At 32.7% G+C, this 23,853-nt stretch overlaps 1 protein-coding gene across 2 annotated transcripts in view; it reads left to right on the top strand.

The window, feature by feature from the left end:
* LOC137922144 (homeobox protein aristaless-like) overlaps nt 1-21,678 on the top strand; it is a 95,129-nt gene extending 73,451 nt beyond the window's left edge. Inside the window, exons 1-5 of one of the 2 annotated variants that reach the window (XM_068765042.1) lie at nt 4,780-4,837; nt 9,632-9,905; nt 11,738-11,783; nt 19,858-20,051; nt 21,161-21,678. In XM_068765042.1, coding sequence (XP_068621143.1) covers nt 4,822-4,837; nt 9,632-9,905; nt 11,738-11,783; nt 19,858-20,051; nt 21,161-21,482 — 852 coding nt within the window. In that variant the 5' untranslated portion in view covers nt 4,780-4,821 and the 3' untranslated portion in view covers nt 21,483-21,678. Of the gene's footprint in view, nt 1-4,779; nt 4,838-9,631; nt 9,906-11,737; nt 11,784-19,857; nt 20,052-21,160 lie in introns of those variants that run through there. The other variant, XM_068765041.1, reaches the window with a different exon arrangement.
* The last annotated feature ends 2,175 nt before the right edge of the window (nt 21,679-23,853 follow it).

Genomic DNA, 23,853 nt, shown 5'->3' with positions numbered 1-23,853 from the left:
AAAAATATTGAATTCTATTCCAGAATAAAACCAAAAAAATTTAATTACCTATACTTCTGGCGGCCGGCCCGCCATCAGTTCATGATTTGTCCGAGTGGCCCCTAGCCTTAATAAGTCTGTGCAACCATGATTTATATGTTAATAAATGTGCTATTTATTACAAAAATGAAAGGTGCTAAGATAATACACACATATATAATAATATATGTCTGTACGTTACATCGTAGATACACGATCATCTCACACTAACCATAAGATATTACCGCAATTGACTAACATAGTTGTATTCGGTGATTTCGATTAGATTCATAAACCTAATAATCTGTAATCTGAATGTTATTCTTGGAACGTTCATTAAATCAATGTAGAATCTAATACATAGAAACACAAAGTAGGTTCGCCAGTTATTATAATGTCACGAACCGCGCAATTAAATAATTATGGTCAATCAATGCCTGCGCTCATCTGGCATTAGTTTTTGTACCGTTTGAAAGTCTCGACTGTTTGTCACGTTCGAGTTACGTTCGAAATTTAATTTATTGTAAATATCACAAAGTTCTCTGATAATGTTACCTTATTAGTTAATTATTAGTTTAAATTAATTAACTGTAAATTAATTTTTAATATTTATGTTTTTTATCTTTAAACATCTCCTCTTTATCGGTGCAACTATTGAGGCTACTTTGATCTTCGATGCTGCAATTTTGCAACACTATTCTGATGCTCATCTTGAACCACATCCATCATTGAATTTTATTCTGAATTATTAAATATAGAAGATCATATACAAATCTCATATACATGACTATTTATTAATATCTTCTCTGTGATGTATCACAGGGTTTCAGATGTCTGTATGTGTCCAATTTTGTCTAATATTTATTATAAAGGAGTAGGATAAAACGTAAGCGTACCAAGATCCTACGTTTACAAGAGTCTAGTCATGGTAAAGTTTCGAATGATCATTATCGATCTTTAAGGGAGACCTATACTTTGCAGTGGACCTAAACAGACTGACATGAATGAATCAATGAATGAAACTTACGAATATTTAGCGGCGTACTTAAAAGGCGTTGCGAAAAGAAAATAATTATTTACCTTTTATTTAACTTAACATTATATTTTATACAAATGTTATATTACTTAAATATGAGTTACATTTAACTAAAAATTTAAAATAAAAACTTTTAAATGATATGTTACGAGTCGATTTACAATAGTAGTGGTATAAATTATCACGAATGGAATAAACCGTAATTATATGCAATAAAGAAATAATTTTTGTTGCAATGCACCTCATGAACGTTATAAAACATAGTCACCTGCAATACAGTAAGATTTAATATCCTTTCCATTATTATTTCTTACTTTTCAATTATATATCTAAAACGTTATCATAGTGATTTTGTCAACCAATAGACGTTCACAGCAGGGATACATCTTCCGAAAAAATCGCCCGGATGATCGGTTTTTTGATGACCAGGTCAGCCACGCAACGTTAACCAGCTCGTGGTCGATGATCTTGATGTTTCTATGGATCTCTTCGTTTTAGATCTGATCTTACAGCAAAACTCCAAGCATAGCCGTCTCCGTTGCTCTATAAATGACCATGAGCCTCTTTGTTAGTCATCCACCGTCACTACGCAATGGTCAAAGGCCTTATTCGGTCGGACGAGATTTTGGACCTGAAACATTTACTCCAAAATCTCATCCGTATAACCTTCCGATTATAAATCGGTGTACTATTAAAGAGTTCTTTAATCAATTGAACCAACCTTGTAAGTTAAAATTGTTCTAAGTGTATATTTTCATATATTCAAAGTCACAATAATAATTAATGGATTATATTATGTCAGCATATCAAGCGCTAAGGTGGTGTTATCATGATAAGGTTTTGATTGCTTGATAGTGTCATTCGTATGCTGTAGATAAAATATTTACGCCGGAAACGATATTAATTTTAATACATTTTCTTATTGACCTTATTTGAACTATGTAATTTATAATAATAAGCTTATTATGTACCCTATACGTAATGTTACGTAAAATCGTAACCGTATGTAAAAGCTGAAAAGAGACAAAAAGTGTTTTTGGCAAAATTTGTCGGCAGAAAGCTTGAAGCTTTTTACATATATTTTCTAGTGACTACTCTGTTTTTTTTTTTTTTTTTTTTTTTATTAAAATGCAAACTGTTAAACATTTCACCTTTTCGAATCAACTTGAATAAGGCGATGGCTCTAAAATATGTTTTTATTATTAATTTTTTTTTTTGTATTTGAAAGTGACAGACCTTCAATACCTTCTAGCAGTACAAAGTCTGCAAGGACAGAATAGATAAAAAACTGTTATTAATTGTAACATGTAGTAATCCGAATTTTGTGGACCCTTTTTCTTCTATATTATCATTACTCTATTCATTATTTCTAAAAATATTGATTATTTGGATAGTCTGTACCATACCTTAATTGACAACAATTGACATATACATTCAGACCTTTGAAGTTTTTACATCTATACTCAATAATCTTGTATATTAAAATCATTGACTTGTTGAGATGAATAATTTTAAAAATATCTTTTAACGTTATTATATTTCTGGCGTGACTAAATAAAAACTATACACTTTTTATTGCATTATATGCTAGTTATCGTTGAATTAATCATTTATAGAAGTTTAATTAGCAAATATTACTAAAATATGTTTTGAGTTTTGAGCAGCAGATTTTTTTTTTGTAAATTCATTAGTCGCTAAGTTTTTTCTTAACAGCACTTTTATTGTTTTCTTATTAACATATATTATTTGGAGATTTTATTAGTAAATAAGTACCAAGCCATCAAAAACAGTACAATAAGTGCGCTTCAAAAGTGATCAATGTACAATAATGGGTAGTAGTAAAGGGTTATAACAATGTGATTGTTATAACCCTTTAACCAATATTATCATTTCAGCAGTAAGACATCCACTGCTTGATATAGGCTATATTCGAAAGTTGATGGGCGCTGTTAGCCGTTTTGGCTTTTACAGCTTCATCGGACTCAGGGCTCGCGGATCCGAAATCCGCGAGCTAATAAACTAAATTTGATATAGGCATACCCTCATAAATTTCTAAAAAGAACAACTAAAAGCTGCACCTAGCGTCTTCCGGCCGCTTCTATCCATTACTGCAGCCGATGTAATTTCCTTATCACATCAAGAAACGTGCGCACGGGCTGCGATATCTTAAAACAGATTTTAGGCTAAACGCTATCAGTGCTCTGCCCCCTCGCAGTTGCGAAACCTGCAGATTCCTCTTGGGTAGCAATGCAAGTTGGACCAAAAAATAAAATGATAATGAAAGGATTTTTATGGAATAATACAACTTGATTTGCTCAAACTAACATATGAAGTATTTCCGTGGAAGTCATAACAAAAAATTCTTTATGTACTTGTAGTATACAACCCTATTCCACCTAAATGAGCTCTTCAGGCATCCTTCTCGTCATGTACACAATGCTATTATCAATTACATTTACATCGATAAATAATCAAAGTGTAAGTAATTAAAAATCTATTTTCAATCTGTATTTTAATTATAAATTAATATCGAATTTGATATGACGTCAAAGAAAATTAAAGACTGATAATCCACATCGGAAGATGTTATCATTTCCCACCCTTCTTTTAAGATGCATTCAAAAACGTTTTTTATTATTATTGTAGTAAGCTTTCTATTCCATTGTCGTTTTGGTTACCAAAGCCACAACCATATCTATTTTATCAATACCACGCGATTGTTTTTTTGAATGAAATGTTTAGTAAAGATATCTGATAAATTTTCATTATCTCATATTTATGTGTATTACTCATATTAAATGTTGATAAAGTAATAAATTTATGTAATTATGAATTTAATCTTTTTTTTAAAAACCACCTGTTCTGAAAAACTTTGTACTGCCAGATGTTATTGGCCAGTCGTATTTCAATAAAAAACGAGTGTAACGTGTTTCAGAACTATCAGTTTATTTGTTTATAAAACGTGAAATAAGTACAATAATTTTGTAGTCTACAATTGACCTTAACAAGGTGGATAAAGATCCGTGTCAAGGTGGTCAGAAGACGTTGCTTCGCGCATGTCTCTTCCAGCTGGTCCTGTTGGAAATCCATGGGGAGGCTTTGACCAGCTGTGGACGTCCTGCGGATGAATTGATGATCTACTAACCGCTGCACCTGTTATATGTTCCAAATCAATTCAACTTTGTGCGTTTCTTCAAACTTTTTTTATCTATAAACATCTCATACAAAAAAAATCTCAAAGGTGAATGAAATCGGTAAATTCGTTTTGTCGTGTTATGGCATAACTAAACGAAATAGACATTAATTTTTATGTATGTAAAAATAAAATTATTATTTTCGTTTTATTTATACAATTTTAAGGCATTTCTTTCCATTAACATTAAGACAGATAATATGCAAAATAACTCGACTGAGTTCTTTAAATAAACGGTAGGTATAAATAAATGAACATGATTATAATTTAATTGAAAAGAAATTAAAAAATTCTGCTTCATTAAATAATTATAAAAGAAACAAACGAACATAACCATATTATACTAATTAGCAAGTTACATGAAAATGTTTTTGTTTCCGGTGAATTTTCTGATAAAAAAATTTATTTAGTGAATGGAATTCCACACGATAAGAGGCGAGTGCACAGGAAATGGTGTGTGCGTTCTTATCATAGCGGTAATTAGAAGTTGCGAATATTCGTCGCATCGTCATTTATTAGTGGAAGTCCGTGCGGGAAAGATCGCGTTACGAATGTAGTGTGAGCTCCCGACAACATGGGAGTCATCTGTTGTGAGTTTTTAATTTATTATCTGTATTATCTATATTGCCACAGTTTGCTTATTTATATTAACAGCCTAGCCCGATTTAAGTTGATCGAGCGCTGAATACGTTTTACCAAACCTTTTATAGTTGGCAACCTGCGGCTTGCAAGACACATGCGGCTTTTTGAAGGATTATTTGTAAATCGAAATATGCAACTGTGTTCTCTTTTTAAACTAAATATTGCCTATTTAAAAAAAAATTATAGAAAATTTAAAACATTGCGTTAACTAACCAGTGTCTAAAAGAATTAATTGTATTTATATTTTGATTTTTTATTTCAATACACATATTTTGTACTTTTCTTTATATGTTATCAATATTATTTTGTTATATTTTTAATGGTAGATAACATACCGAATCCTTAAAAATGGCTTGAACTATCAAATAGACTCGATACCTTTACTATATACCACATTGCGCATCACAAATTCTTAAAATAAAACTCTTTAAAATATTAGTTGACACAATGTTTATTGTCATATATTTATAAAACCTAATCCAAAATCGTTATTATTCTAAATGGTTAGTCATACAATAAAAAGTTGATACGTAATAGAAGTTATAGCTTGAGCAATGTTTTTTTTTTCTTTCTGAATCTGCACTCACATTTACAGATTCCGCTTCCTTGAGGGCAGAGAGGAAGGCGCTTAGCCTAAATCACGTTTACATAACTTTATTCGAAGGCTCCCTAGGTAAACTCGACTCAGGCGTTACATAACATGCAATATTACCAATTGGGAGACTGCAGCAAAACAAACGATTTTATTGATACAGTTATATAATACGCAGGTTTTTTTAAGTTTTATTATGAATATGTAACTCTCTGTACCGTTTTAAAAACAAACAAAATTTTACTCTTAACATTTAACTTACGTCAGGTTGCTATTGACAAAAACCTATTTCAGATTCTATTCGATTTGCTCCATTAGCATAAATTTTAAAGGACTGAGCCTTCTAGGAACCGTGTTTATATAACATAATTCTGATTTCACTAACATATTGTTGTATAACCTAAAAATATTACTAAAAGTAATTTAATTATTGAATGCTGAACACGTATCACTCGCAGAATCAAGACATGTGGTAGTTTACTGCATTTATAAATTCCAAGTAAAGGCGTGAAAAATAGCACCACTTTTAAAAGTGTACGCGTTTAATTTATGATAAGAGTACTTAAAGATAACATAAAATTCTAAACGCAATAATTCACTTTTTATGAAAACACGACGAGACGAGATGCGGATCTGAAATGGCAGCGAGCGGCACACATCGCTCGTGCAGCTGACGGTAGTTGGGGCCGAAAGGTTCTTGAGTGACGACCATGATCAGGTTACGGGAATCTTTAAGAGAAACTTATGTTCACTGCGCCTCTATCGACTAACATCATGATAATGATAAAATACATTGTATATAAATTTAAACATTTTATTAAATTAGTTATAATTACTTTCCACATTATGCAAGAAGTGTTGATTAATCAATTAAAAATTAAAAGAACGAAGAATGATGAATTTATTTATGTAATTAATTTAATCACAAAACAAGCCATTGCGAGATTAATTCGATACATTATCACAACTGGTCACGTCAAGCATCAGCTTCTAGCTATTGTATATCGGTCAATGCGAAAAAACAGTGTAAAAGATATATTTGTTTTAGATATCTACGATTTAGGTAATAAACTTAATTTAAAACGATACATGTTCGTTATATTTCTTTGTATGTGAACTTACCAACAAATTATTGTTTTAGACAATATCTTCAACATTTATTTATGTAACTGTTTACAGTGGCCATATGTATACGCCTTAAAATACTAGGAAAGTCCATTTAATTTGATAGAAACCAAAATCATATTGAGCTCTCTTATCAATCAATTATCTCTCAATATAAAGCCAGGCGGGAACCAAGCGCGCTCTGATTAGAGCTTATAACAAACTAATGCAGTGTTTGTGGTCCATTTTACAATATCTATATTACTGTAGTAGATCAATCAGATTCCATCTTTGATTATCACTTAAAAACCCTTTATACAGTCTTAGGATTTTTACAAGTTTTCGTAAAATTTCTCAAATTTGTTACACGAATATTCAGACACATTACGCAGGAGTGTTTTCTACATATGTTATTTATTTATTAAATTTGGTCTCAGAGAATTTACGAACCTTTTTCGATTACTATTGTTCAATCACTTTATTTGATTTAATTCATTTTAATAGAAAGAAACGGAATATAAAGGTGTTGTATTACGAGTACTTCGATTGCGTTACTCGCACGACTCGCTCCAAGAATTTCACAAGAAACCGCTTTCACACACATCTGAATACATACACGCCTCTATCACTAACTCATCGCGGCGAACAAGTTACAAGTGGCAAGTGCTGGCGCCAATTACGACATAATACCATAATCAGGACGTAATTAAAACGTTCCTATTAACTAAGTGCGGTGGCAATCGTTTATCAGATATAAGGTCAGAATTAACATAGTAGATAATGGTTCTGAACCGTGAGATTAACACTTCGGAAGGTTGAAGGAAAACAATGAGGCAATTAGCCCGAAGAAAATATTACAGAAAATGCACTAATTACATTATAGACTTAATACAGAAAGGCTTTATTATTAAACTAGTAAGAAGTAAGAGTTAATAGAATTGTAAATATTTGTTTGGAATACTAAAAAAATTAGTATACATTTATAGTGTATAATGGATACTTGACATATCAGATTACATAATTTAATATTTTATAATGTCTAAAAGCGATGGAAGGCGCTTGATGCGAGCAGCGCAAAATCGGTCATCGTGGCGATCTTTGACACGACGATGACGACGATATGAAAAAAAATACCTAAACAGAATATTATACGAAACTAGTTTTATTGATTTAATAAAGAAATTACATAAGAATTTTAATTAATTATATAAGTCGATTACAGTATTTTATAAACGCCTAATAGAACAGGTGAGTATAAGCAAAATAGCTCTATTTTGCGAGCGAACTGTATTTCTTTTTGAGCAGTGTTCTATGTATATAAGTGTGAATTATATAAGATTGAATTCCGTGAATCGAACTCGCGACCTACGATCGCAAGTCTTAATCCTCTACCGCTGGGCTATCACTATTGAACATCATAATTGTAACCTTATGTAATGCTATTTAAAAGGTTGTAATTGTATTGTTAATATTGTATGTAAGAAAAATTGTAAAAAATTATAAAACGCTGTCGTGGGCTGGGACTCACAGCTGGGAGAAGAAAGATCCGTATCAAATAGCGGGAACCCTCTCCCAACTGTCTGCGTTCAGTTTAAGCGAAAAATAAATATTGTAAAAAAAAATACTAGCGAAACAAATTAGAATTAATAAAAAAAAATTATAAAAGGTTTATGACTCTTAGTTTCACTTAATTATTGTTTCGTATATTTACCTACAGCAGTTAGTCTTCCGAGTTAATAAATAAATAAAATAAATATTCAATTGATTCTAACTGCTTTGTACAGGATCTTTGAAAGTAGGTGTAAAAAATTTAAAGGGGTGAATGTTCAGCTCATTTGTCAGCATATACGAACTATTTGGATATTTATTGTTTGACCAATCAGTAACTAATTATCCTGTATATATACCAAGCAGTATTATTTTTTATAATTTTTTAAAGGTTAGCCGACGCATTCCCGCGGCACATATCTCATAATAATTATCTCTGGTGCTTTGAAATAAAAGAACAAGAGTTTTTTTAATCGAAGCCGCATTTGCAATTTCGTTATCGTCTTGCAAAGTCGCTCTTTACGAAGCCGCTAACTCGCAGTCTAACTACAAATTGTATCTGCACATCTATTATTAATAATTAGTAGTAATGTATGAGGAGCCGCGTACTCTGTGGTCGCGGCGTGTGGATAATTTACTTCTTATGGTTCCTAATAACAACTTACACACTTGAAACAGAGAATACATTGAGCTATTCTCACAAAACAGTTATGCAATACAATCTAACACTTAAGATGATCACGAAAATGATGCGATTTGTATGTACGGATAAGTCCTTTAAAGACAACATTATTCACATGAAATTTCTCACATATCTAAAATGGTATTGTAGAAAAATTCATTATCATTTTAGTCATAGGACTTTCACTGTCGAGTGTAGGATATAGTCTTCCCCTTAGATTTCCAAAATGGCAGAGGAAGCGGCTTGCATCCAACATCCGCTGACCTCGTAAGATGCGCTTGCCTGACCAGAATCCAGAATCTTAAGGCCCTAGCAACCATCTGGATCAGCATCATATCCGGATCTCGCCTATCCATATTCGTTCTCATAGAAATATCCCTTGAAACCAATAAAATTAAAAACAAATACAAATATACATACATATTACACATACAAATACGTACATACACATACACATACAAATATATATACGTATATACAAATTTACCAAGTTATTCCTTAATTATCCTTACATTTCACTACTGCATGGTCATCCAGATGGTGTCATAAATTTATTTATGTTGTGCGATACAGTAATGTTTTCTGAATTTTATAATCAATAATATTTCAATTTCACCAAAACCTACCTACCCTACCCACATTCTTGCTTGTTGAATGTTTTTTTTACTACTACCTCTGCGTCGTATCCCACGTATTTCGAAAAAAATAGAACCATCAGTAATCTATTGACTGTCTTATTACAAGGTCTTCAATACTTGTTTAAATTTTCACGACATAAACAGTATTTTAACCTGAAAATTTCGAATTCCTTTCCAGATTACTATCCACAAGAAGCGTACCAAAAGTATACTACGATGGGGGTATCGGAGGTCCCTAAAGACGACTCCCCCCGGACGACTCCGGAACTACCCCGAGCAGACCAGTCCCCGGCGTCGGAGCGTCCGCCTCCGGGTTCCGCGGACAGTGACGACGCCGACGAGTTCACGCCGAAACGGAAGCAGCGACGATACAGAACAACATTCACCAGTTTTCAATTGGAGGAATTGGAGAAAGCTTTCTCCAGAACCCATTACCCTGACGTGTTCACGAGGTAACTGTTGTTCAATACAATCTTCTTCGACGTGAAATTCCATTTACCCAGTAGCACTTACAGCCTTACCAGGTTTGATGTGAAAATGTTTAGCCTAAATCTTTTAAAGGACCTTACTCTAAGGGATCCCTCATGAAATTCAACTCCCATAAGACACCCAAGCTATTAGTTTGCTTGAACGAGCGCTTCGTGAAGTAACCGTGCTGTACTCGAACAGCGATTATATTTAAAATTTGTTGATGCTCAACTCTCAGTCTTCTCGTTAACTATTACAAATTATCAGAACTTTAAACGATATTGCTACCATCTCGATAAGCAAACTCAGTCAACCAGAAAACTTGAAAGTACGTATTCCTCGCTGGCAAGCGTCCGATCTAGTTGTGAAATACTATATAGAGTAATGGCAATAAATATAGTCGGGTATTCCGTTTTTTCTAAATATAAAATATAAGTGGAAGTCCTAGAAAATTATTATGATGATAGTGGAAAAAATTGCACATTCTTTCATTACCATCTTTATTAACTATCGCTAATGTTGTGACTCGTGCGTATGAGAGTTCCAAGCAGAAAATTTGACTAGCTAGAACATATGACTCTTAACATATTGTTGTTACCAGTTTTGTATATCACTGTTATAATCTGGTATAAGGTAAAGGACTGGACGCAGCCAGCTTAAACGTTAACTCTATCTCGTAAAATTTATTTATATATTAAATCAACCACATATATGCATTAGTCATGCTGTAAATCACAATGGAAATAACTTGCATCGTTACAATTACAAAGTTAATTAATAAAAATTTTTGCAACGCCTTAACATGTCATTAAATGTCCAACCTTCATCTATTCCATTAACTTTGTATTTATTTTTTTAAATAATATAGTGAAGACATTAACAAGGTAAACAATGCAATTTCTAATAATAAATTTGCTCCACTCTAAGACATACTATGATTATAAATATAAACAACTATAAGTTTAATTTGTGAAACAAATTTTTATTATTATAGATATTTACACTAAAACAGATTAGATAGACGTGGATTTAATAAATGTCCCAAAAAAATTATTTTAATCCACAATCTACAGAACAAAAGTATCTTAATCAAATTATTTATCATATTTAATAATCAAGTGTTATCAACATGCTTTTATGAAATGATTTATATAATATTTGGCACTTTGATAACATTAAACATGAATTAACGTTTATTTTTAGGCTTGTAATCTAAGGTGTTTCCGTCTTGTGTTATCTAGTGTTATCATTTTTGTACTTTATTTAATATTACAAAATAGACGTTGATTTATAATCCAATTGTTATTATCTTGAATTATAATTAACAAAGAGCTGCTTTTAATTTTTATATTCCTTAAAAATCTTATAAACTTTCAAAACATTTTTCTCGGATAAATTAAAAAAGATACTAAATATCTTCATGTTAAATGAGACGCCCACTGCAAGATCTCCCCTCAAAATCAAGCTATTTGCTAGAGGAAATAAACAGATGTTCCGTCATCGTTCGTTCCGCCCATAGAAGCCTACTGCAAGGTAGTCCTCCACTAAAAATATCTAAGGGCGGATATACCAAAATCGCCAGGCTTATTAGGAGGGTTAGCGATTATAGTGTGGTATTTTAGTATGCAGAAGAAAATGCTGCCTATCCTCTTGACACTTTTTCAGCAGTGGAGTTACAATCCTATGTAAACAATGCACAAATTCTGAGTTATAGAAGGTTATATTCTGGTAATCGAACCTGCTATCTATGATCGCTAGTCTTAATACTTCATCGCTGGGCTACCACTGCTCGTTTAAACCATTATTTTTGTTTCAGGGAAGAGCTCGCAATGAAAATTGGATTGACAGAAGCAAGAATACAGGTATTAAAAAATTACTACTGATCATTTTAATTTGATTTATGCCATGCAAGTTTATAATAATAATGTCATACCTTTATCAAAACGAAAAACAAGCGAAATATGTACATCGCCAGTAAAAAATATTTCTTTGTGCAAGTTCTATAATTAAATTAGTCATTTTGACAACTTAAATTGCAATATACTTATGCGCAATTATCTTAAGAATTATATATCATCTTACGCGATAATCAAAACACAGAATCGTAGCACTGTTCAGGATTTATTATTAAAACACAAATCCCCATTGATCTTTGCTTATAATCATACCGAATCGAATTGTACCCGAGCATGGGCTTCGATAATAACCATAATAATCTGTAGGTTACATTGATGTACTAAGAAATACAGTTTGGAGAAGGTAATATTTTTACTTATAGAATTTTTACAATTTTTGGTTTATAAATACAAGTGTAAAACTTTATTAAAAAAAAATAAAGAATATTACTTTTTATTATCAAGTACTAACCTCAATGAATACTGGGTTATTGGAATAATCTTATCATAATCTTATAACTAAAGCTCGGTAACAAAACTATAATATTATAGCAGCGGCATTTAATAATAAAAATAATGACATACATAGTTTCTAGCTTATAATCAATTACATTAGTTTATTTGTATATCAAAAGCCTATGTTACATTGCATCAATACTGTACTCAGGATATTACATTTTGACATGGACAATGACTATAGCCATTACACAAATTACTTTATTACTAAACAAAATAAAATCCTTCTGAAGTAATACTTTCAGTAATAATTCAAAAGCCTTTACAAAAAATTAATTTATTACATAAATGCGTAAACTTGTTTCATTTAAAAGTAATAAGTTGCCCGTTAACAAGCTTATTAATATTACTTCTGTTATCCTTCAAAGGTATAGACGCTTAGCTAAATATTAACAAAATTCAAATGTGACATTTTTTAAGGGCCCCGTTATTGGAGACCTTTCGCTGCCCCTATCTTATTTTAAGGCTTTTCTTACCAAAATATTTTTTTCATTTTACGTTTTTATTTTCACGCTCTTTCATTCTTCTTTCTTATTTCCTTCTTTTTTCATTTACGCATCCCGTCCCATCCTCCGCCACATTTTTACAAATGTGATCAATTTACAATGCACACACATCAGCTGCATTATTCATAAGAGGTGCTAGTTTCACCTCTAAGTTAAGATTTAAAAAATCTAGGAAGTAAGGTTATGTCGTTTTAGCCTACTGCAAGTCATAGGCATCATAATTGGTGTATAAAGTGACCTATAAACGTGAAATATAAGGCGACCGCATGTCTCAGTCCTCTACTTCTGACCTAACACTGCTCTAGTGAGGTTATATATGTACAGTATATGAGTTGCTTCTTGATGGAAATATTCTTCGTGATGGAAAATAAATCAGCTCGTATTCAGGTTTTTTTTTTAAATAATTATTAAAGAAGTCTTATAAATAGAAAACTGTTTCATGTAAAAAAAAACTGTATACGCAACAGACAATAACAATAATTCGTAATCCATCATGATGTCTGATTAGTAGAGGAAATATAAAAAGAGAAACGGACCAGTTTCTCCGCTATACTATAGTGGTAACACACACATTTAATATTACATTTGTCGTTGATATTCTTAAAGGTTTTTGATACCTGTCAATTTAGTTCTCTCGTAAATAATTTCAAGTTTCACATTTGACTCTTGTTTAGATTTAGTTAAATATCTAAACCTATAAAGTGTAGGTATCAGAAATTCCATTTAAAAAAACCTACTGAAATTAGAAGTATTCCAATGCCGTGAAATATATAGAGCCAAGGATCCAGGGAGCCAAACCAGAAACCCATTTAAACTTTAAATGCCAACGAGAAAAAGCATTTGTCGATGCTTAAAAAAAATTGAATAGCATCATAGAAAGTAGTAGTAAGTGATGCTTGTAATGAGTTGCGAATAAATTTAAAATGTCAACACATCAATTTCGCTTTTCATGAATTTATATAAAAAACAATGTTATTACGGTAATTAACTAACACAGTTAAAATTAGGTAAAATTAATCCATCACACTATACAAACTACTTTCGTTCATGTAAGCGTCGTTATAATTTTTGATTAATTAACTCAAATTAAGACATATTTCGTCCTACACATAATTTAAAAAAAAATCCATCCTAAAATCTGTTCGTGTTGTGGAATATGGCTTCCATAGAGAACCATAGAGATGAACGTTTCTCGTTAAAGTAGCAACTTTACAATCTACTTAAATTCGATAATTTTTAAAATAAAATAATACGAACGCAAATATTGTAAATGTAATTAATTTCTTTTCGTTCTTTACAATGTTTAACAAAAGCTTTTGAATTATATAACATCAAAAAAAAGTAATTTTCAATCGCATTTTGTCGCAACAATTCATTTCGTTGCGAATGTACACAATAATTCCGGTACGTATTAATTCAACGCCAAAGTAATTGAGCCCCGCAATGGAATTATCGTCCGCACTGAAATCACCTATCACGAACTGTACAGGTGTAGGCGATGCATTTGTAAAATTTGTATTTTTGCTTTCGGTGTGACTAATGTTTTTAATGCATTACCGAGTTAATGCGCAACGCTTGTTTCAACGGCAACACATATAACAGTTGGATGTAATTAAATCAATAACTCTTGATGCCGACGCGCTGTTAGACTGGCATCGACGAACAGCGCGTTATTTTTTTACATGTTCTACTCATCCGTGTTACGAAAGAATTTGCGGCATCTTTATTGCAGCAATTATCAGGGAAAAAACTTGCAACAACAATTTTTACTGATATAACAATCACAATTCAACTATGACATTCTTTAGAAAATATAGGAATGAAAGGCTTCCATCAGTGAGTTACCAGTGATGATTCACAAAGTTGAAATGCGGTCACTCATTGGTAAGCTTACAGTGGCTTAAGGAGCTATAGGCTATGCCCGAGACCTCGATACCATCGAATAAAAATTACGAAATTAGTAGACCAACGGAAGTGGACCTATTGGAAATCTTTAAGGAAAGCCTGTGACTAGCTACGGACGTCCTGTGGTTGAAATGATGATGAAGATGGGTGTTTGAATATCAGGATGTAGGTATGTGTGTACATTATTGATGATATTTTCTTTTTTATCATCCCAAACTGAAACTGTGTTTTAAATTTGTTTAGAAATTTGTGTATTTTTAGTATTTACTCCGGCCGTTCATAAAAGGTTCGCGGGCTTACTTTTCATTATTATTACTTAATTTGAAACCATTTCCTATAGCTTATAGAATTAAACGGTTTGTTCATAATTTAATTACGCGTTTGGTATTTAAATAAGTTGACCTAATATAAATATAATAAAAAAAAGAACGTATTTCAAAAGGATCAACACGGCAGGGGTTAGAACGCAAGCAAGCAACCGCTCTAAATTAAACTTTTTCTTTATTCTTCGACGTAACAAATGGAAATAAAAAACGTAATTAATAATAATTAGAAAAAAAAATATTTTTCCCCGATAGACTCGGTTGACCAGAGACATTGCTTAAAATGTAAAAGCCGGTATCCTTTCAACAAAAACAAATTACAATGCAAAAGGACACCACACAAGGCTATAAACGATGGAATCTTGCATACGTGTTTATTCTGAAAAAAAAAACTAAGTTCTGTAAATAACCACGATTAGGGGAATGGAAATACTTCCAGAAAATACTCAAAGAATGCGTCATACATAGCTATCAATGAACAAATGATCTAACATGCATACGTTAACGTATGTTTAACGTCTTTTGAATTAATTTAAAAGGTAGAGAAACTTTTTTCAATATTTAACCTATCACAATGTTTCAATTCTAACTGTTGCTCAATGACAAATTTAGACAAAATTCCAAAAAAAATAACTGAAAGTTATTGGGAAGCTAAAAATACCCGTACATAAAATAATAAATTAGTCCTACTCACCGATGTTTTCATGAAGCGACTATAATATCGAGGACGTTTAATAAAATTTACATTCTAGTTTCTTCTTCAATTTTCTTTACTTTTTTTACGTAAATATATTATACAATGTAAGCAGCAATTTTTTGGACTTTAATATTGTCTATATTGTTTTTAATAGTCTCTTTGTCTTTACTTAATCATCCTCAGTATTGTCTAACACATCAGCAAAAAATATTCTTCTACTTCTTCTTTTCAGTCAATAGACGCTGACTACAATGCCTTCCAAAAAAACCGCCATGTTAAGCGGTCTTAGGCTGCTCGCTTCTAGCGATTAGCTACTTCCCTCGACTTTAACTATATCATCAAAGTACCGAGTAGTGGCCTACGACCGCCGCGTCCACCTGCTCGAGATCACCATTCGAGGAACTTTTGGCCCCAACGGCCATTGGTTGCACTAGCAATGTGCTCCACCCCCTACCACTTCAGATGAGTAATTCTGCTACCTACCGCGATGCCCTTAATTCTACGGATCTCCTCATTTCGGATTCGATCTCGCAGCAAAACCCCGAGCATAGACATTTCCATTGCACTCTGGGTGACCTTGAACTTTCATATGAAGCCCATTGTGAGTGACCACGTTTCGAATCATTATATCATCGTTGACAACACACACTGGTCAAAGACCTTCTTCTTCAGATATCGTGGTATTAAAGCCGAGATGTTTTTGAGCCTTCTAATCGCTGCCCATCCGAATTGGATTCAGCGAGTGATCTCTTCTCGAAGTTGGACTTACCAAACAGTACAGTTTATCCCAGGTATATGTAATCGTCCAAAACATTATTTTAACTTCATTCACTCTTCGAGGCAGGCTGTGCCTACACTTCTAAAGTATTTTGTTAAGTAATAAGTTTTATTGTAACTCTGATTGATCAACAATAAAAATTCATACTATTTTATATTTAGTGAAAAATTGCCTCATACAAAACTAATTTTACAGCAATATGTGCAAAATTTAAATACCATACTTCATATATGTCTTGATGATTCAATTTCGAAATGTTAACATGATAACGTCTAAATAAAATCACGGTCATTGTATTTATTTTGCACTTACACAAAACGCGATAATAAATTGCGCTTAGCAAAATAGATCGTTGTGATGCGGCATTTTAAGGTCGCAGTGGCATCCTGACCGAGTCGAAACGTGATCATTACCTTAATGCGCTACTCTGTTAAGCTATTAAAGCTGGCACCTGGGACGCGATCGGCATCTTTTTGTGCTGACCGTACTCGGCATTCCCCCGACGTGTTTGCCTCCAATTACAACATTTATAAATTCGAGAGCCCAGCGCCGTATGAAGTCATATTTATGAAATGGTCATTGTGAACTTAATAGACCTGTAAGCTACATTTAAAACAGACCTTAAAGTGTGAAAGGTAAGTTTGACATTAGCCCGTCAACATGTTATTAAGTTTATGCAGTATCTCTTTTTTCGCCGCAGTATCCGTTTAAACTCCATCGACATTTACAGAAACGTTGCTTTAATTTTTTACCAGCAAACATTTATCTTAAGTGAATTAATTTGAATTAACATAAAAATAACAGTTAACATAATGGTTATTTGGCGTCGTATCAATGTTTTTGTTCAATTTTGTTGAATGTTCGATGAATTTCAGGAATTAATCAATCAAGTTCACTTATCGTTGGATGTGTACCTCGATTATTATTAATATTTGTTGCTTCTTGTTTCGGGGAACAAATTCTTACGTCAAAGAACCATTGCAGAACCTGTTTATAAGACCACGGTCTGCCACTGTATAATATATTTATTTATATTATAAATGCCATTGCAATGAAATTACATTTCGCGCATTGACTGAATCACTATACCTCTGTTAATCTTCACGCGAGATAGGTATTTCTAACATCCACAAATGTTTATACAAACTTGCAATACGACAAAAATCTTAACTTAATCTTGTTATATAGAAAAGCCTTCATTAATTTTTTAGTAGACTATCACTTCCATTCCATTTGATATCGACAAGCCAAGCAGTCTTCTTTAATAAAACGCATTAGTCATTAAATCAAAGCTATGTTTGTATTCAACTACAAACGCAACTTGTTTTAAATGAGAAGAAGTTCCACAGCAAAGAGTTTGATGCCAAGCGAAACTATGTCTTGCAGAAATAAATTATAATTTCCTTACTCACTTAAACACCTATACTACAACGATAATTTTTTTTCTTCTGTTTCACTTTAGGGCAAATTTTTTGGTTATAAATTCAGAAACACGCGTCAATTAATGTATTGTTAATAACTTCGAAATTAGAGAAACTAACGAACTTAAAGATATTATACAAGGTAACTGGTTAAATGCTGTAGAATGTAGGATTTACTGGTTTCAATTCCCCATTACGCCATTGAATGAGCAGTGTTAGCCAAGTGGTAGATGAATGAGTCTTGCGATCTACGACCGCGGGTTCGTTTACCGGAATACAATCATATATATTTTACACTTTTTGCATTGATTGTGTAGGATTGCCATAGCTGTCAAACTAGTTTCCATAGGATAGGCACAAACGTCTTCTGCATACGCAGTATAGTATATACATACCATGCTGCGATCGCCAGCCCGCTTGCCAAGTGTGGCGATTATGGTATGTCCCCCTAGATATTTTTGGAGGAGACCTTTGCCTTTCAGTGGGCGCCTATAGGCTGAAACAACTACAACGACGATGCCATTTATGTTGGAAGATACTGTATCATAAAATTATCTTTAATTAACGTTGGCAGCGTTGACTATTTATGGTCTGAACGCTATGTTATATTCATTGTTCATGTAAATTATTAAATCATTATAATGTCGCATAGCTATAATACGAACAAAGTAAAAATGCAAATAGGCAAGACCATGAATCTATAACATCGTAAGAAAGAAACATAGATGTAAATATTTATGTAATTAAAAAGACCGCATAAATGTTACGAACCCGGGATAGGCGGTGCGTAAATGTCTTGTTATTATTAGCAATTTTTTTATACTTTAAATGTCAAAACCCTCATAATATAATGTACCGCATCCCTAACGAACGATCGGGGTGAACACACTTTGAATCTCATAAATAATCTTATTGATAGACAGGTGGAAGGCGTGCATGTTGGCGCACTGAATTCACTAACACTAGTAACATCTACGCATGTGTTAATAAATATACATGCAACAAAACACTCACACACTCACGCACCCGTAACGTATTTAATTATTGTTTATTGGCTTTAGGGAACAATGGTTAAATGACGTTTTTACGTAAATATAGCTGACCCCGCCCACTCCGCATGGCCCGGCACTGCCTTTTTTTGAGGTTATTTCATAAAATAAATTCTTGGTAATTTTTTAAAATGCCATAAAAATTCTGGTTAAGTTTATCCCGATAACAGATATAAATTTAAAAATATGCATTTTTTTTAATGAACGGCCTCTCAACCCTAATTGTGAGTGAAATTTCGTAAAACCTATTCTTAGCGGAAAGAATATTTATATTCAATTTCTAATTTCTAATCCAGGTTCCAGAGGTATCATGAGTCAGTACATAGGTGGAAATGTCTTATACAGGTTGATTGGTTACAGATGTAAAAGCTTTAAAAGAATGAATGTACGTTTAGCTCATTGTTAGTCAACGAATGCATTGTTCATCGAAATTCATAAATAATAAACAACTTAATTAAACGTAACGTATAATAAGAAAAAAGTTAACTAAATTCTAATTAGTACGTATTACATTTAATTATCATTTACTATCTGTTCTTGTAACTTTGTACTGTCACAAATTACTGGCGAAGGAATGCCTGGAATAATAAAGCTTTTTGCCGACGAATTAGCTATACATTCGTTCTATTTTAATTCACCCTTTATACATTGAATGCAATCATTTCAGGGTATTCGTATTTAGTTATTTATTTACATCACTCTTTTGAAATTTCACATTTTACAAAATTTATGCTAACAATTATCATGAATCAAATAATAAAAGTCTTTAGCTATAATAGCATAAAAGTGTAGTGAATTTATATTGACTTAATTGTGACTTTTGTTAAAATTTATTATTTATTTTAGGTATGGTTCCAAAACCGTCGTGCAAAGTGGCGAAAGCAAGAGAAAGTCGGTCCCCAAGCGCATCCCTACAATCCGTACCTGGGAGCCGGTGGGGCACCACCGCCGTCTGTCGTCGCGTCCATGCCGAACCCTTTCTCACAGCTGGGTTTTGGGTTTAGAAAACCCTTTGATACCAACGCCCTGGCTTCATTTAGGTGCGTATTTAAAAAAGAACTAACATAAAATTTACAGAATTGTCCTGATGATATTATGTTGAACATTATCTTATTTGGAATAATATATTTAAGGAATAAATATTTACTATCATCATTGCTATTCTACTCATTACTTTTTAATATATTTTTGCCCACTTCAAGGGATTGGATAGAATATCTATAGAGTATACCTATCCAAAGATATCTATAGAACGATATACCATAAACGCCACGCTTGATAGGCGGATTGGTGATCGCAGTGTAGTATTTTAGTTCCAAATGATGGGCAGAGATGACGCTGTTACCTCTGGAAACTTATTATGAGCAGTGGTACAAATGTGAATTTTGTAAGATAGTATACAGGGAATCGAAACTGCGCCCTACGTTCGCAAGTTTAGTCCTCTAGCACTGAGCTACCACTCCTCAATAATAATCTTAATTTAGTTTTATAATATTTCTAATATTGCAACTCAGGCCTACTATTAAAGACATACTATTAATGTAACATGATAATTATAAAAAATAAGTTAATTGAAACCTTTACTACTGGATTTTAATTATCAATTAAATTTAAACTTTTCTTCTCCCTGTTTACCTGTAATCATCTTTTCTTTATAATCACCATCTTATAAATATTCATAATTTGATAATTATTATTTATTGTTTTTATATTAAGGAAAGTCGATAGTTGCAACTTACAATTGAATTTTGTAATTATAGGTCTTTATATAACACGACTGATAGTTAAAGATATTTAAAGAGGACTAACCCACTCATAATATGTGCAAGTAATATGTTTCAGCGTATTACTTTTGAAATTTATTTCCAGTCTATTAAATACACTGCAATATTAGCTAATTGTGTAATTGCAACATTAGCTCATTGTGGGCGTGGCACATTGCTTGTGCAACTGACGGTCGTTGGAGTCAAAAGGCTCTGAAGTAGTGATCACGATTCAGTAGACGCAACGTGGATAGGTGTCCCACTGGGTGGACTGACCATACAATCAAGGTCGTGTGAAATCGCTGGATACGGGCAGCGCAAGACTAATCATTATTGATCATTTCTGCAATCGTAAAGGGAAGCTAATTATTTTTGTTTTGTTTTAGATACGGAGGCACACCGGTTATAAGCACCCAATACCTTGGAGCACCTTTACCAAGACCGCCGCTATTTAGTGCGCCGATTTATACTACAAGTCCACCATTTCATTCCCTTCTTGCTGGATTAGCTGCACCACCTCGGCAATCTCCAGATCCCCCACCAGTCTCTCCTCCCATCTCGCCTGGCAGTGAATCTCCACCAACTCACCCCGGTCCTGAAGTAGAAAGAAGAAGCTCCAGCATTGCTGCTTTAAGAATGGCAGCGAGGGAACATGAGCTTAGATTAGAAATGTTAAGACAGAGACACCACACGGACCTGATCAGTTGAGCCTGCTCATAATTTTTGTTAAACAGGCTGTTAAACTATTATTTTTCCAGAGATAAATTTTAAATATTACTTCTATAATACTAGTGTAAACAACATAAAAAGTGGTTTTTTTGACAATTAGTCATTGGTTGACATAAAAATTGACAAAGTCGGTTTTACCAATATTCTCGTTTAGGGGGCGTAATTAACTTACCACTCAAGCACGTAAATGTTCCTTAGTTGCAAGGAATATGATAGCAAAGAGTGATGGAAGACAGTATATGTAACATGTATACAAAGGCTATTTACAATTTCGACCCTAACGCATTGGCAGCAACCACGTCACTGGTGGTATTCAAATTTAAATCGGTATTCCAAATTTGAAAACGCTCAAGAATTATTTTAAAAAAAATATATTGCAGCGGTAGTGGCCAGCAATTTGGAGCGTGAACGTTATAACAATTTTACTTTGACATAATAATGAGCGCCTCGTAAGATATCTGTGGACATGTATTAGATTAAGAACCATTGTGTTATTTCCGAATCCGTCCATTCTTAGACCTTATTGTTATTTATTATAGTTGTAAGATATTCGTAAATATTGTAAGTATTCTTTGTTGTTACAGAATTACCTTGATTTCTCATTGTTTACATACTATCTATTTAGTTTAATGTGTAAAAATGTTATATCTTAATTACTTCCTAAACATTTTTAGTTTAAGATAAAATACATCGTAGTATTTATTCATCATAAGTATATAATATTTTTTTCGAACTCTGAATCCTACGAACTGTTTTCATTTTAGTAAATTTTCAATTTGAACATGCGATACAATATTGATACAATTCGATTTAAATTATCTTAATCACTTTGTTAGAAAATTCGCCAAAGAAATGTAACACCTTTTTGTTATTATCACTACATTTTATTTCACATATATCCACTCATATATATAGTATTGTTAAAGAAAGTCCACCACGAATAAAGGAAATTGGAACTTATGAAGACTATTTATTTAAACCTATTCGGCCAATAACTTCTGGTAGTAAAAAATCTGCGGGGGCAGACAGTAAGCAATTATTAATTTAAATACATGTTAATCTGAATTTGTTGAAAAATCTATGGTAAGGTAAAATGTAGGTTTTTATTACTATATAATAATTACGATATGTATTATTTATTGAGCTACATTTTCACTTGTTTAAGCTTTTATATCTAAAACCAATCAACCTGTATAATACTTTCACTTTCTGTAATAATGTTAAATAAAAACACGAAACAAGGACAAAATAACTTTTATATTGACTTTATCGACAATACGTTTAATCTTTAATGAATAAATGAAAAATAAAATTTAAATTATAATATTTATTCATATTAAATACCCAACGTGTGCGAGCAATTACTGGTACAAGTATGCAAAACGAGAAGAAACAGAATCCAATTCCGGCTTTCAACGGTCCCCGATCATTAATAACGCGGTGATTGCACGTCGTGAGTTGAAAAATATGGCAGCTAACCGCCCGCGGCCACGGCCATCCATCAAGACCAACCGAAACAATACTAAACGCTCATTTATTACGCAATCGGAACTAATTAAATTGTAATTCAATAAGGAATTCAATTATGAGATCTATTAAATCGGTTCGCTGTGGTAGCCGTGGGAAGAGAGATGCGTGGGCCTGGCGATTAGTTATCTACAAATGACGGACAAGAAGCGCGGACTCGGTGGTCCCGCCTGGAAATCGATTTGTATTATTATGTAGCAATTAAATTCAATAATTAATTATACTTTAATACATCAGTGATATAATGGTATGGGTAATTCATGTAATATGTGGACCGACGATATAGTCAAAGTGGCTGGATGCCAGCAGTGCAAGACTGGTCATCGTAGAGATCTTTGGCGAAAGTCTACCGTCCGACATCATAATGGTGATGATGATGATAAATCAGCAATAAAAATGCACGAATGTAATTAGATAGACAAATAGGAGGTATATAACCAAAGACAAGAATAAAATTGTACTGTGAAATAAAAGAAAATCTACTGTGATGTTTAGAAGCGAAGAAGAACCAAGAAAGGTGATGTATCGAAAGAGACTAGTAAGCCAGAGGAATATAAGATGTTATAAAAAATAGTGGCCTGTATGACTGAGATTGTGATGAGAAAATAGGAGAGTAAAAATATTAAAAAAATTACAAAACCCTGATCCTCCCAAAATATAGGTGAACGAGAGATCAGAAATAACGAGCGTTATTAAAAAAATGACAACGCAATGTTATTAAGAAATTTGTTTTTAAATTTTACAAATAAAAATTTTAATAATTAGAAAATAGCCACCGATCGTGCTCTACATAAAACCTCTCGGGCGTCCTCAAATCTGAATG

The sequence above is a fragment of the Battus philenor genome, unplaced genomic scaffold (assembly GCF_028537555.1).
Source record: "Battus philenor isolate CCGP_79_NKW_IND1 unplaced genomic scaffold, ilBatPhil1.0.hap1 SCAF_2, whole genome shotgun sequence".
In the NCBI taxonomy this organism is placed as follows: domain Eukaryota; kingdom Metazoa; phylum Arthropoda; class Insecta; order Lepidoptera; family Papilionidae; genus Battus; species Battus philenor.
Note: the sequence above shows the minus strand (reverse complement) of the source record. Positions and strands in the feature narration are given on the sequence as shown.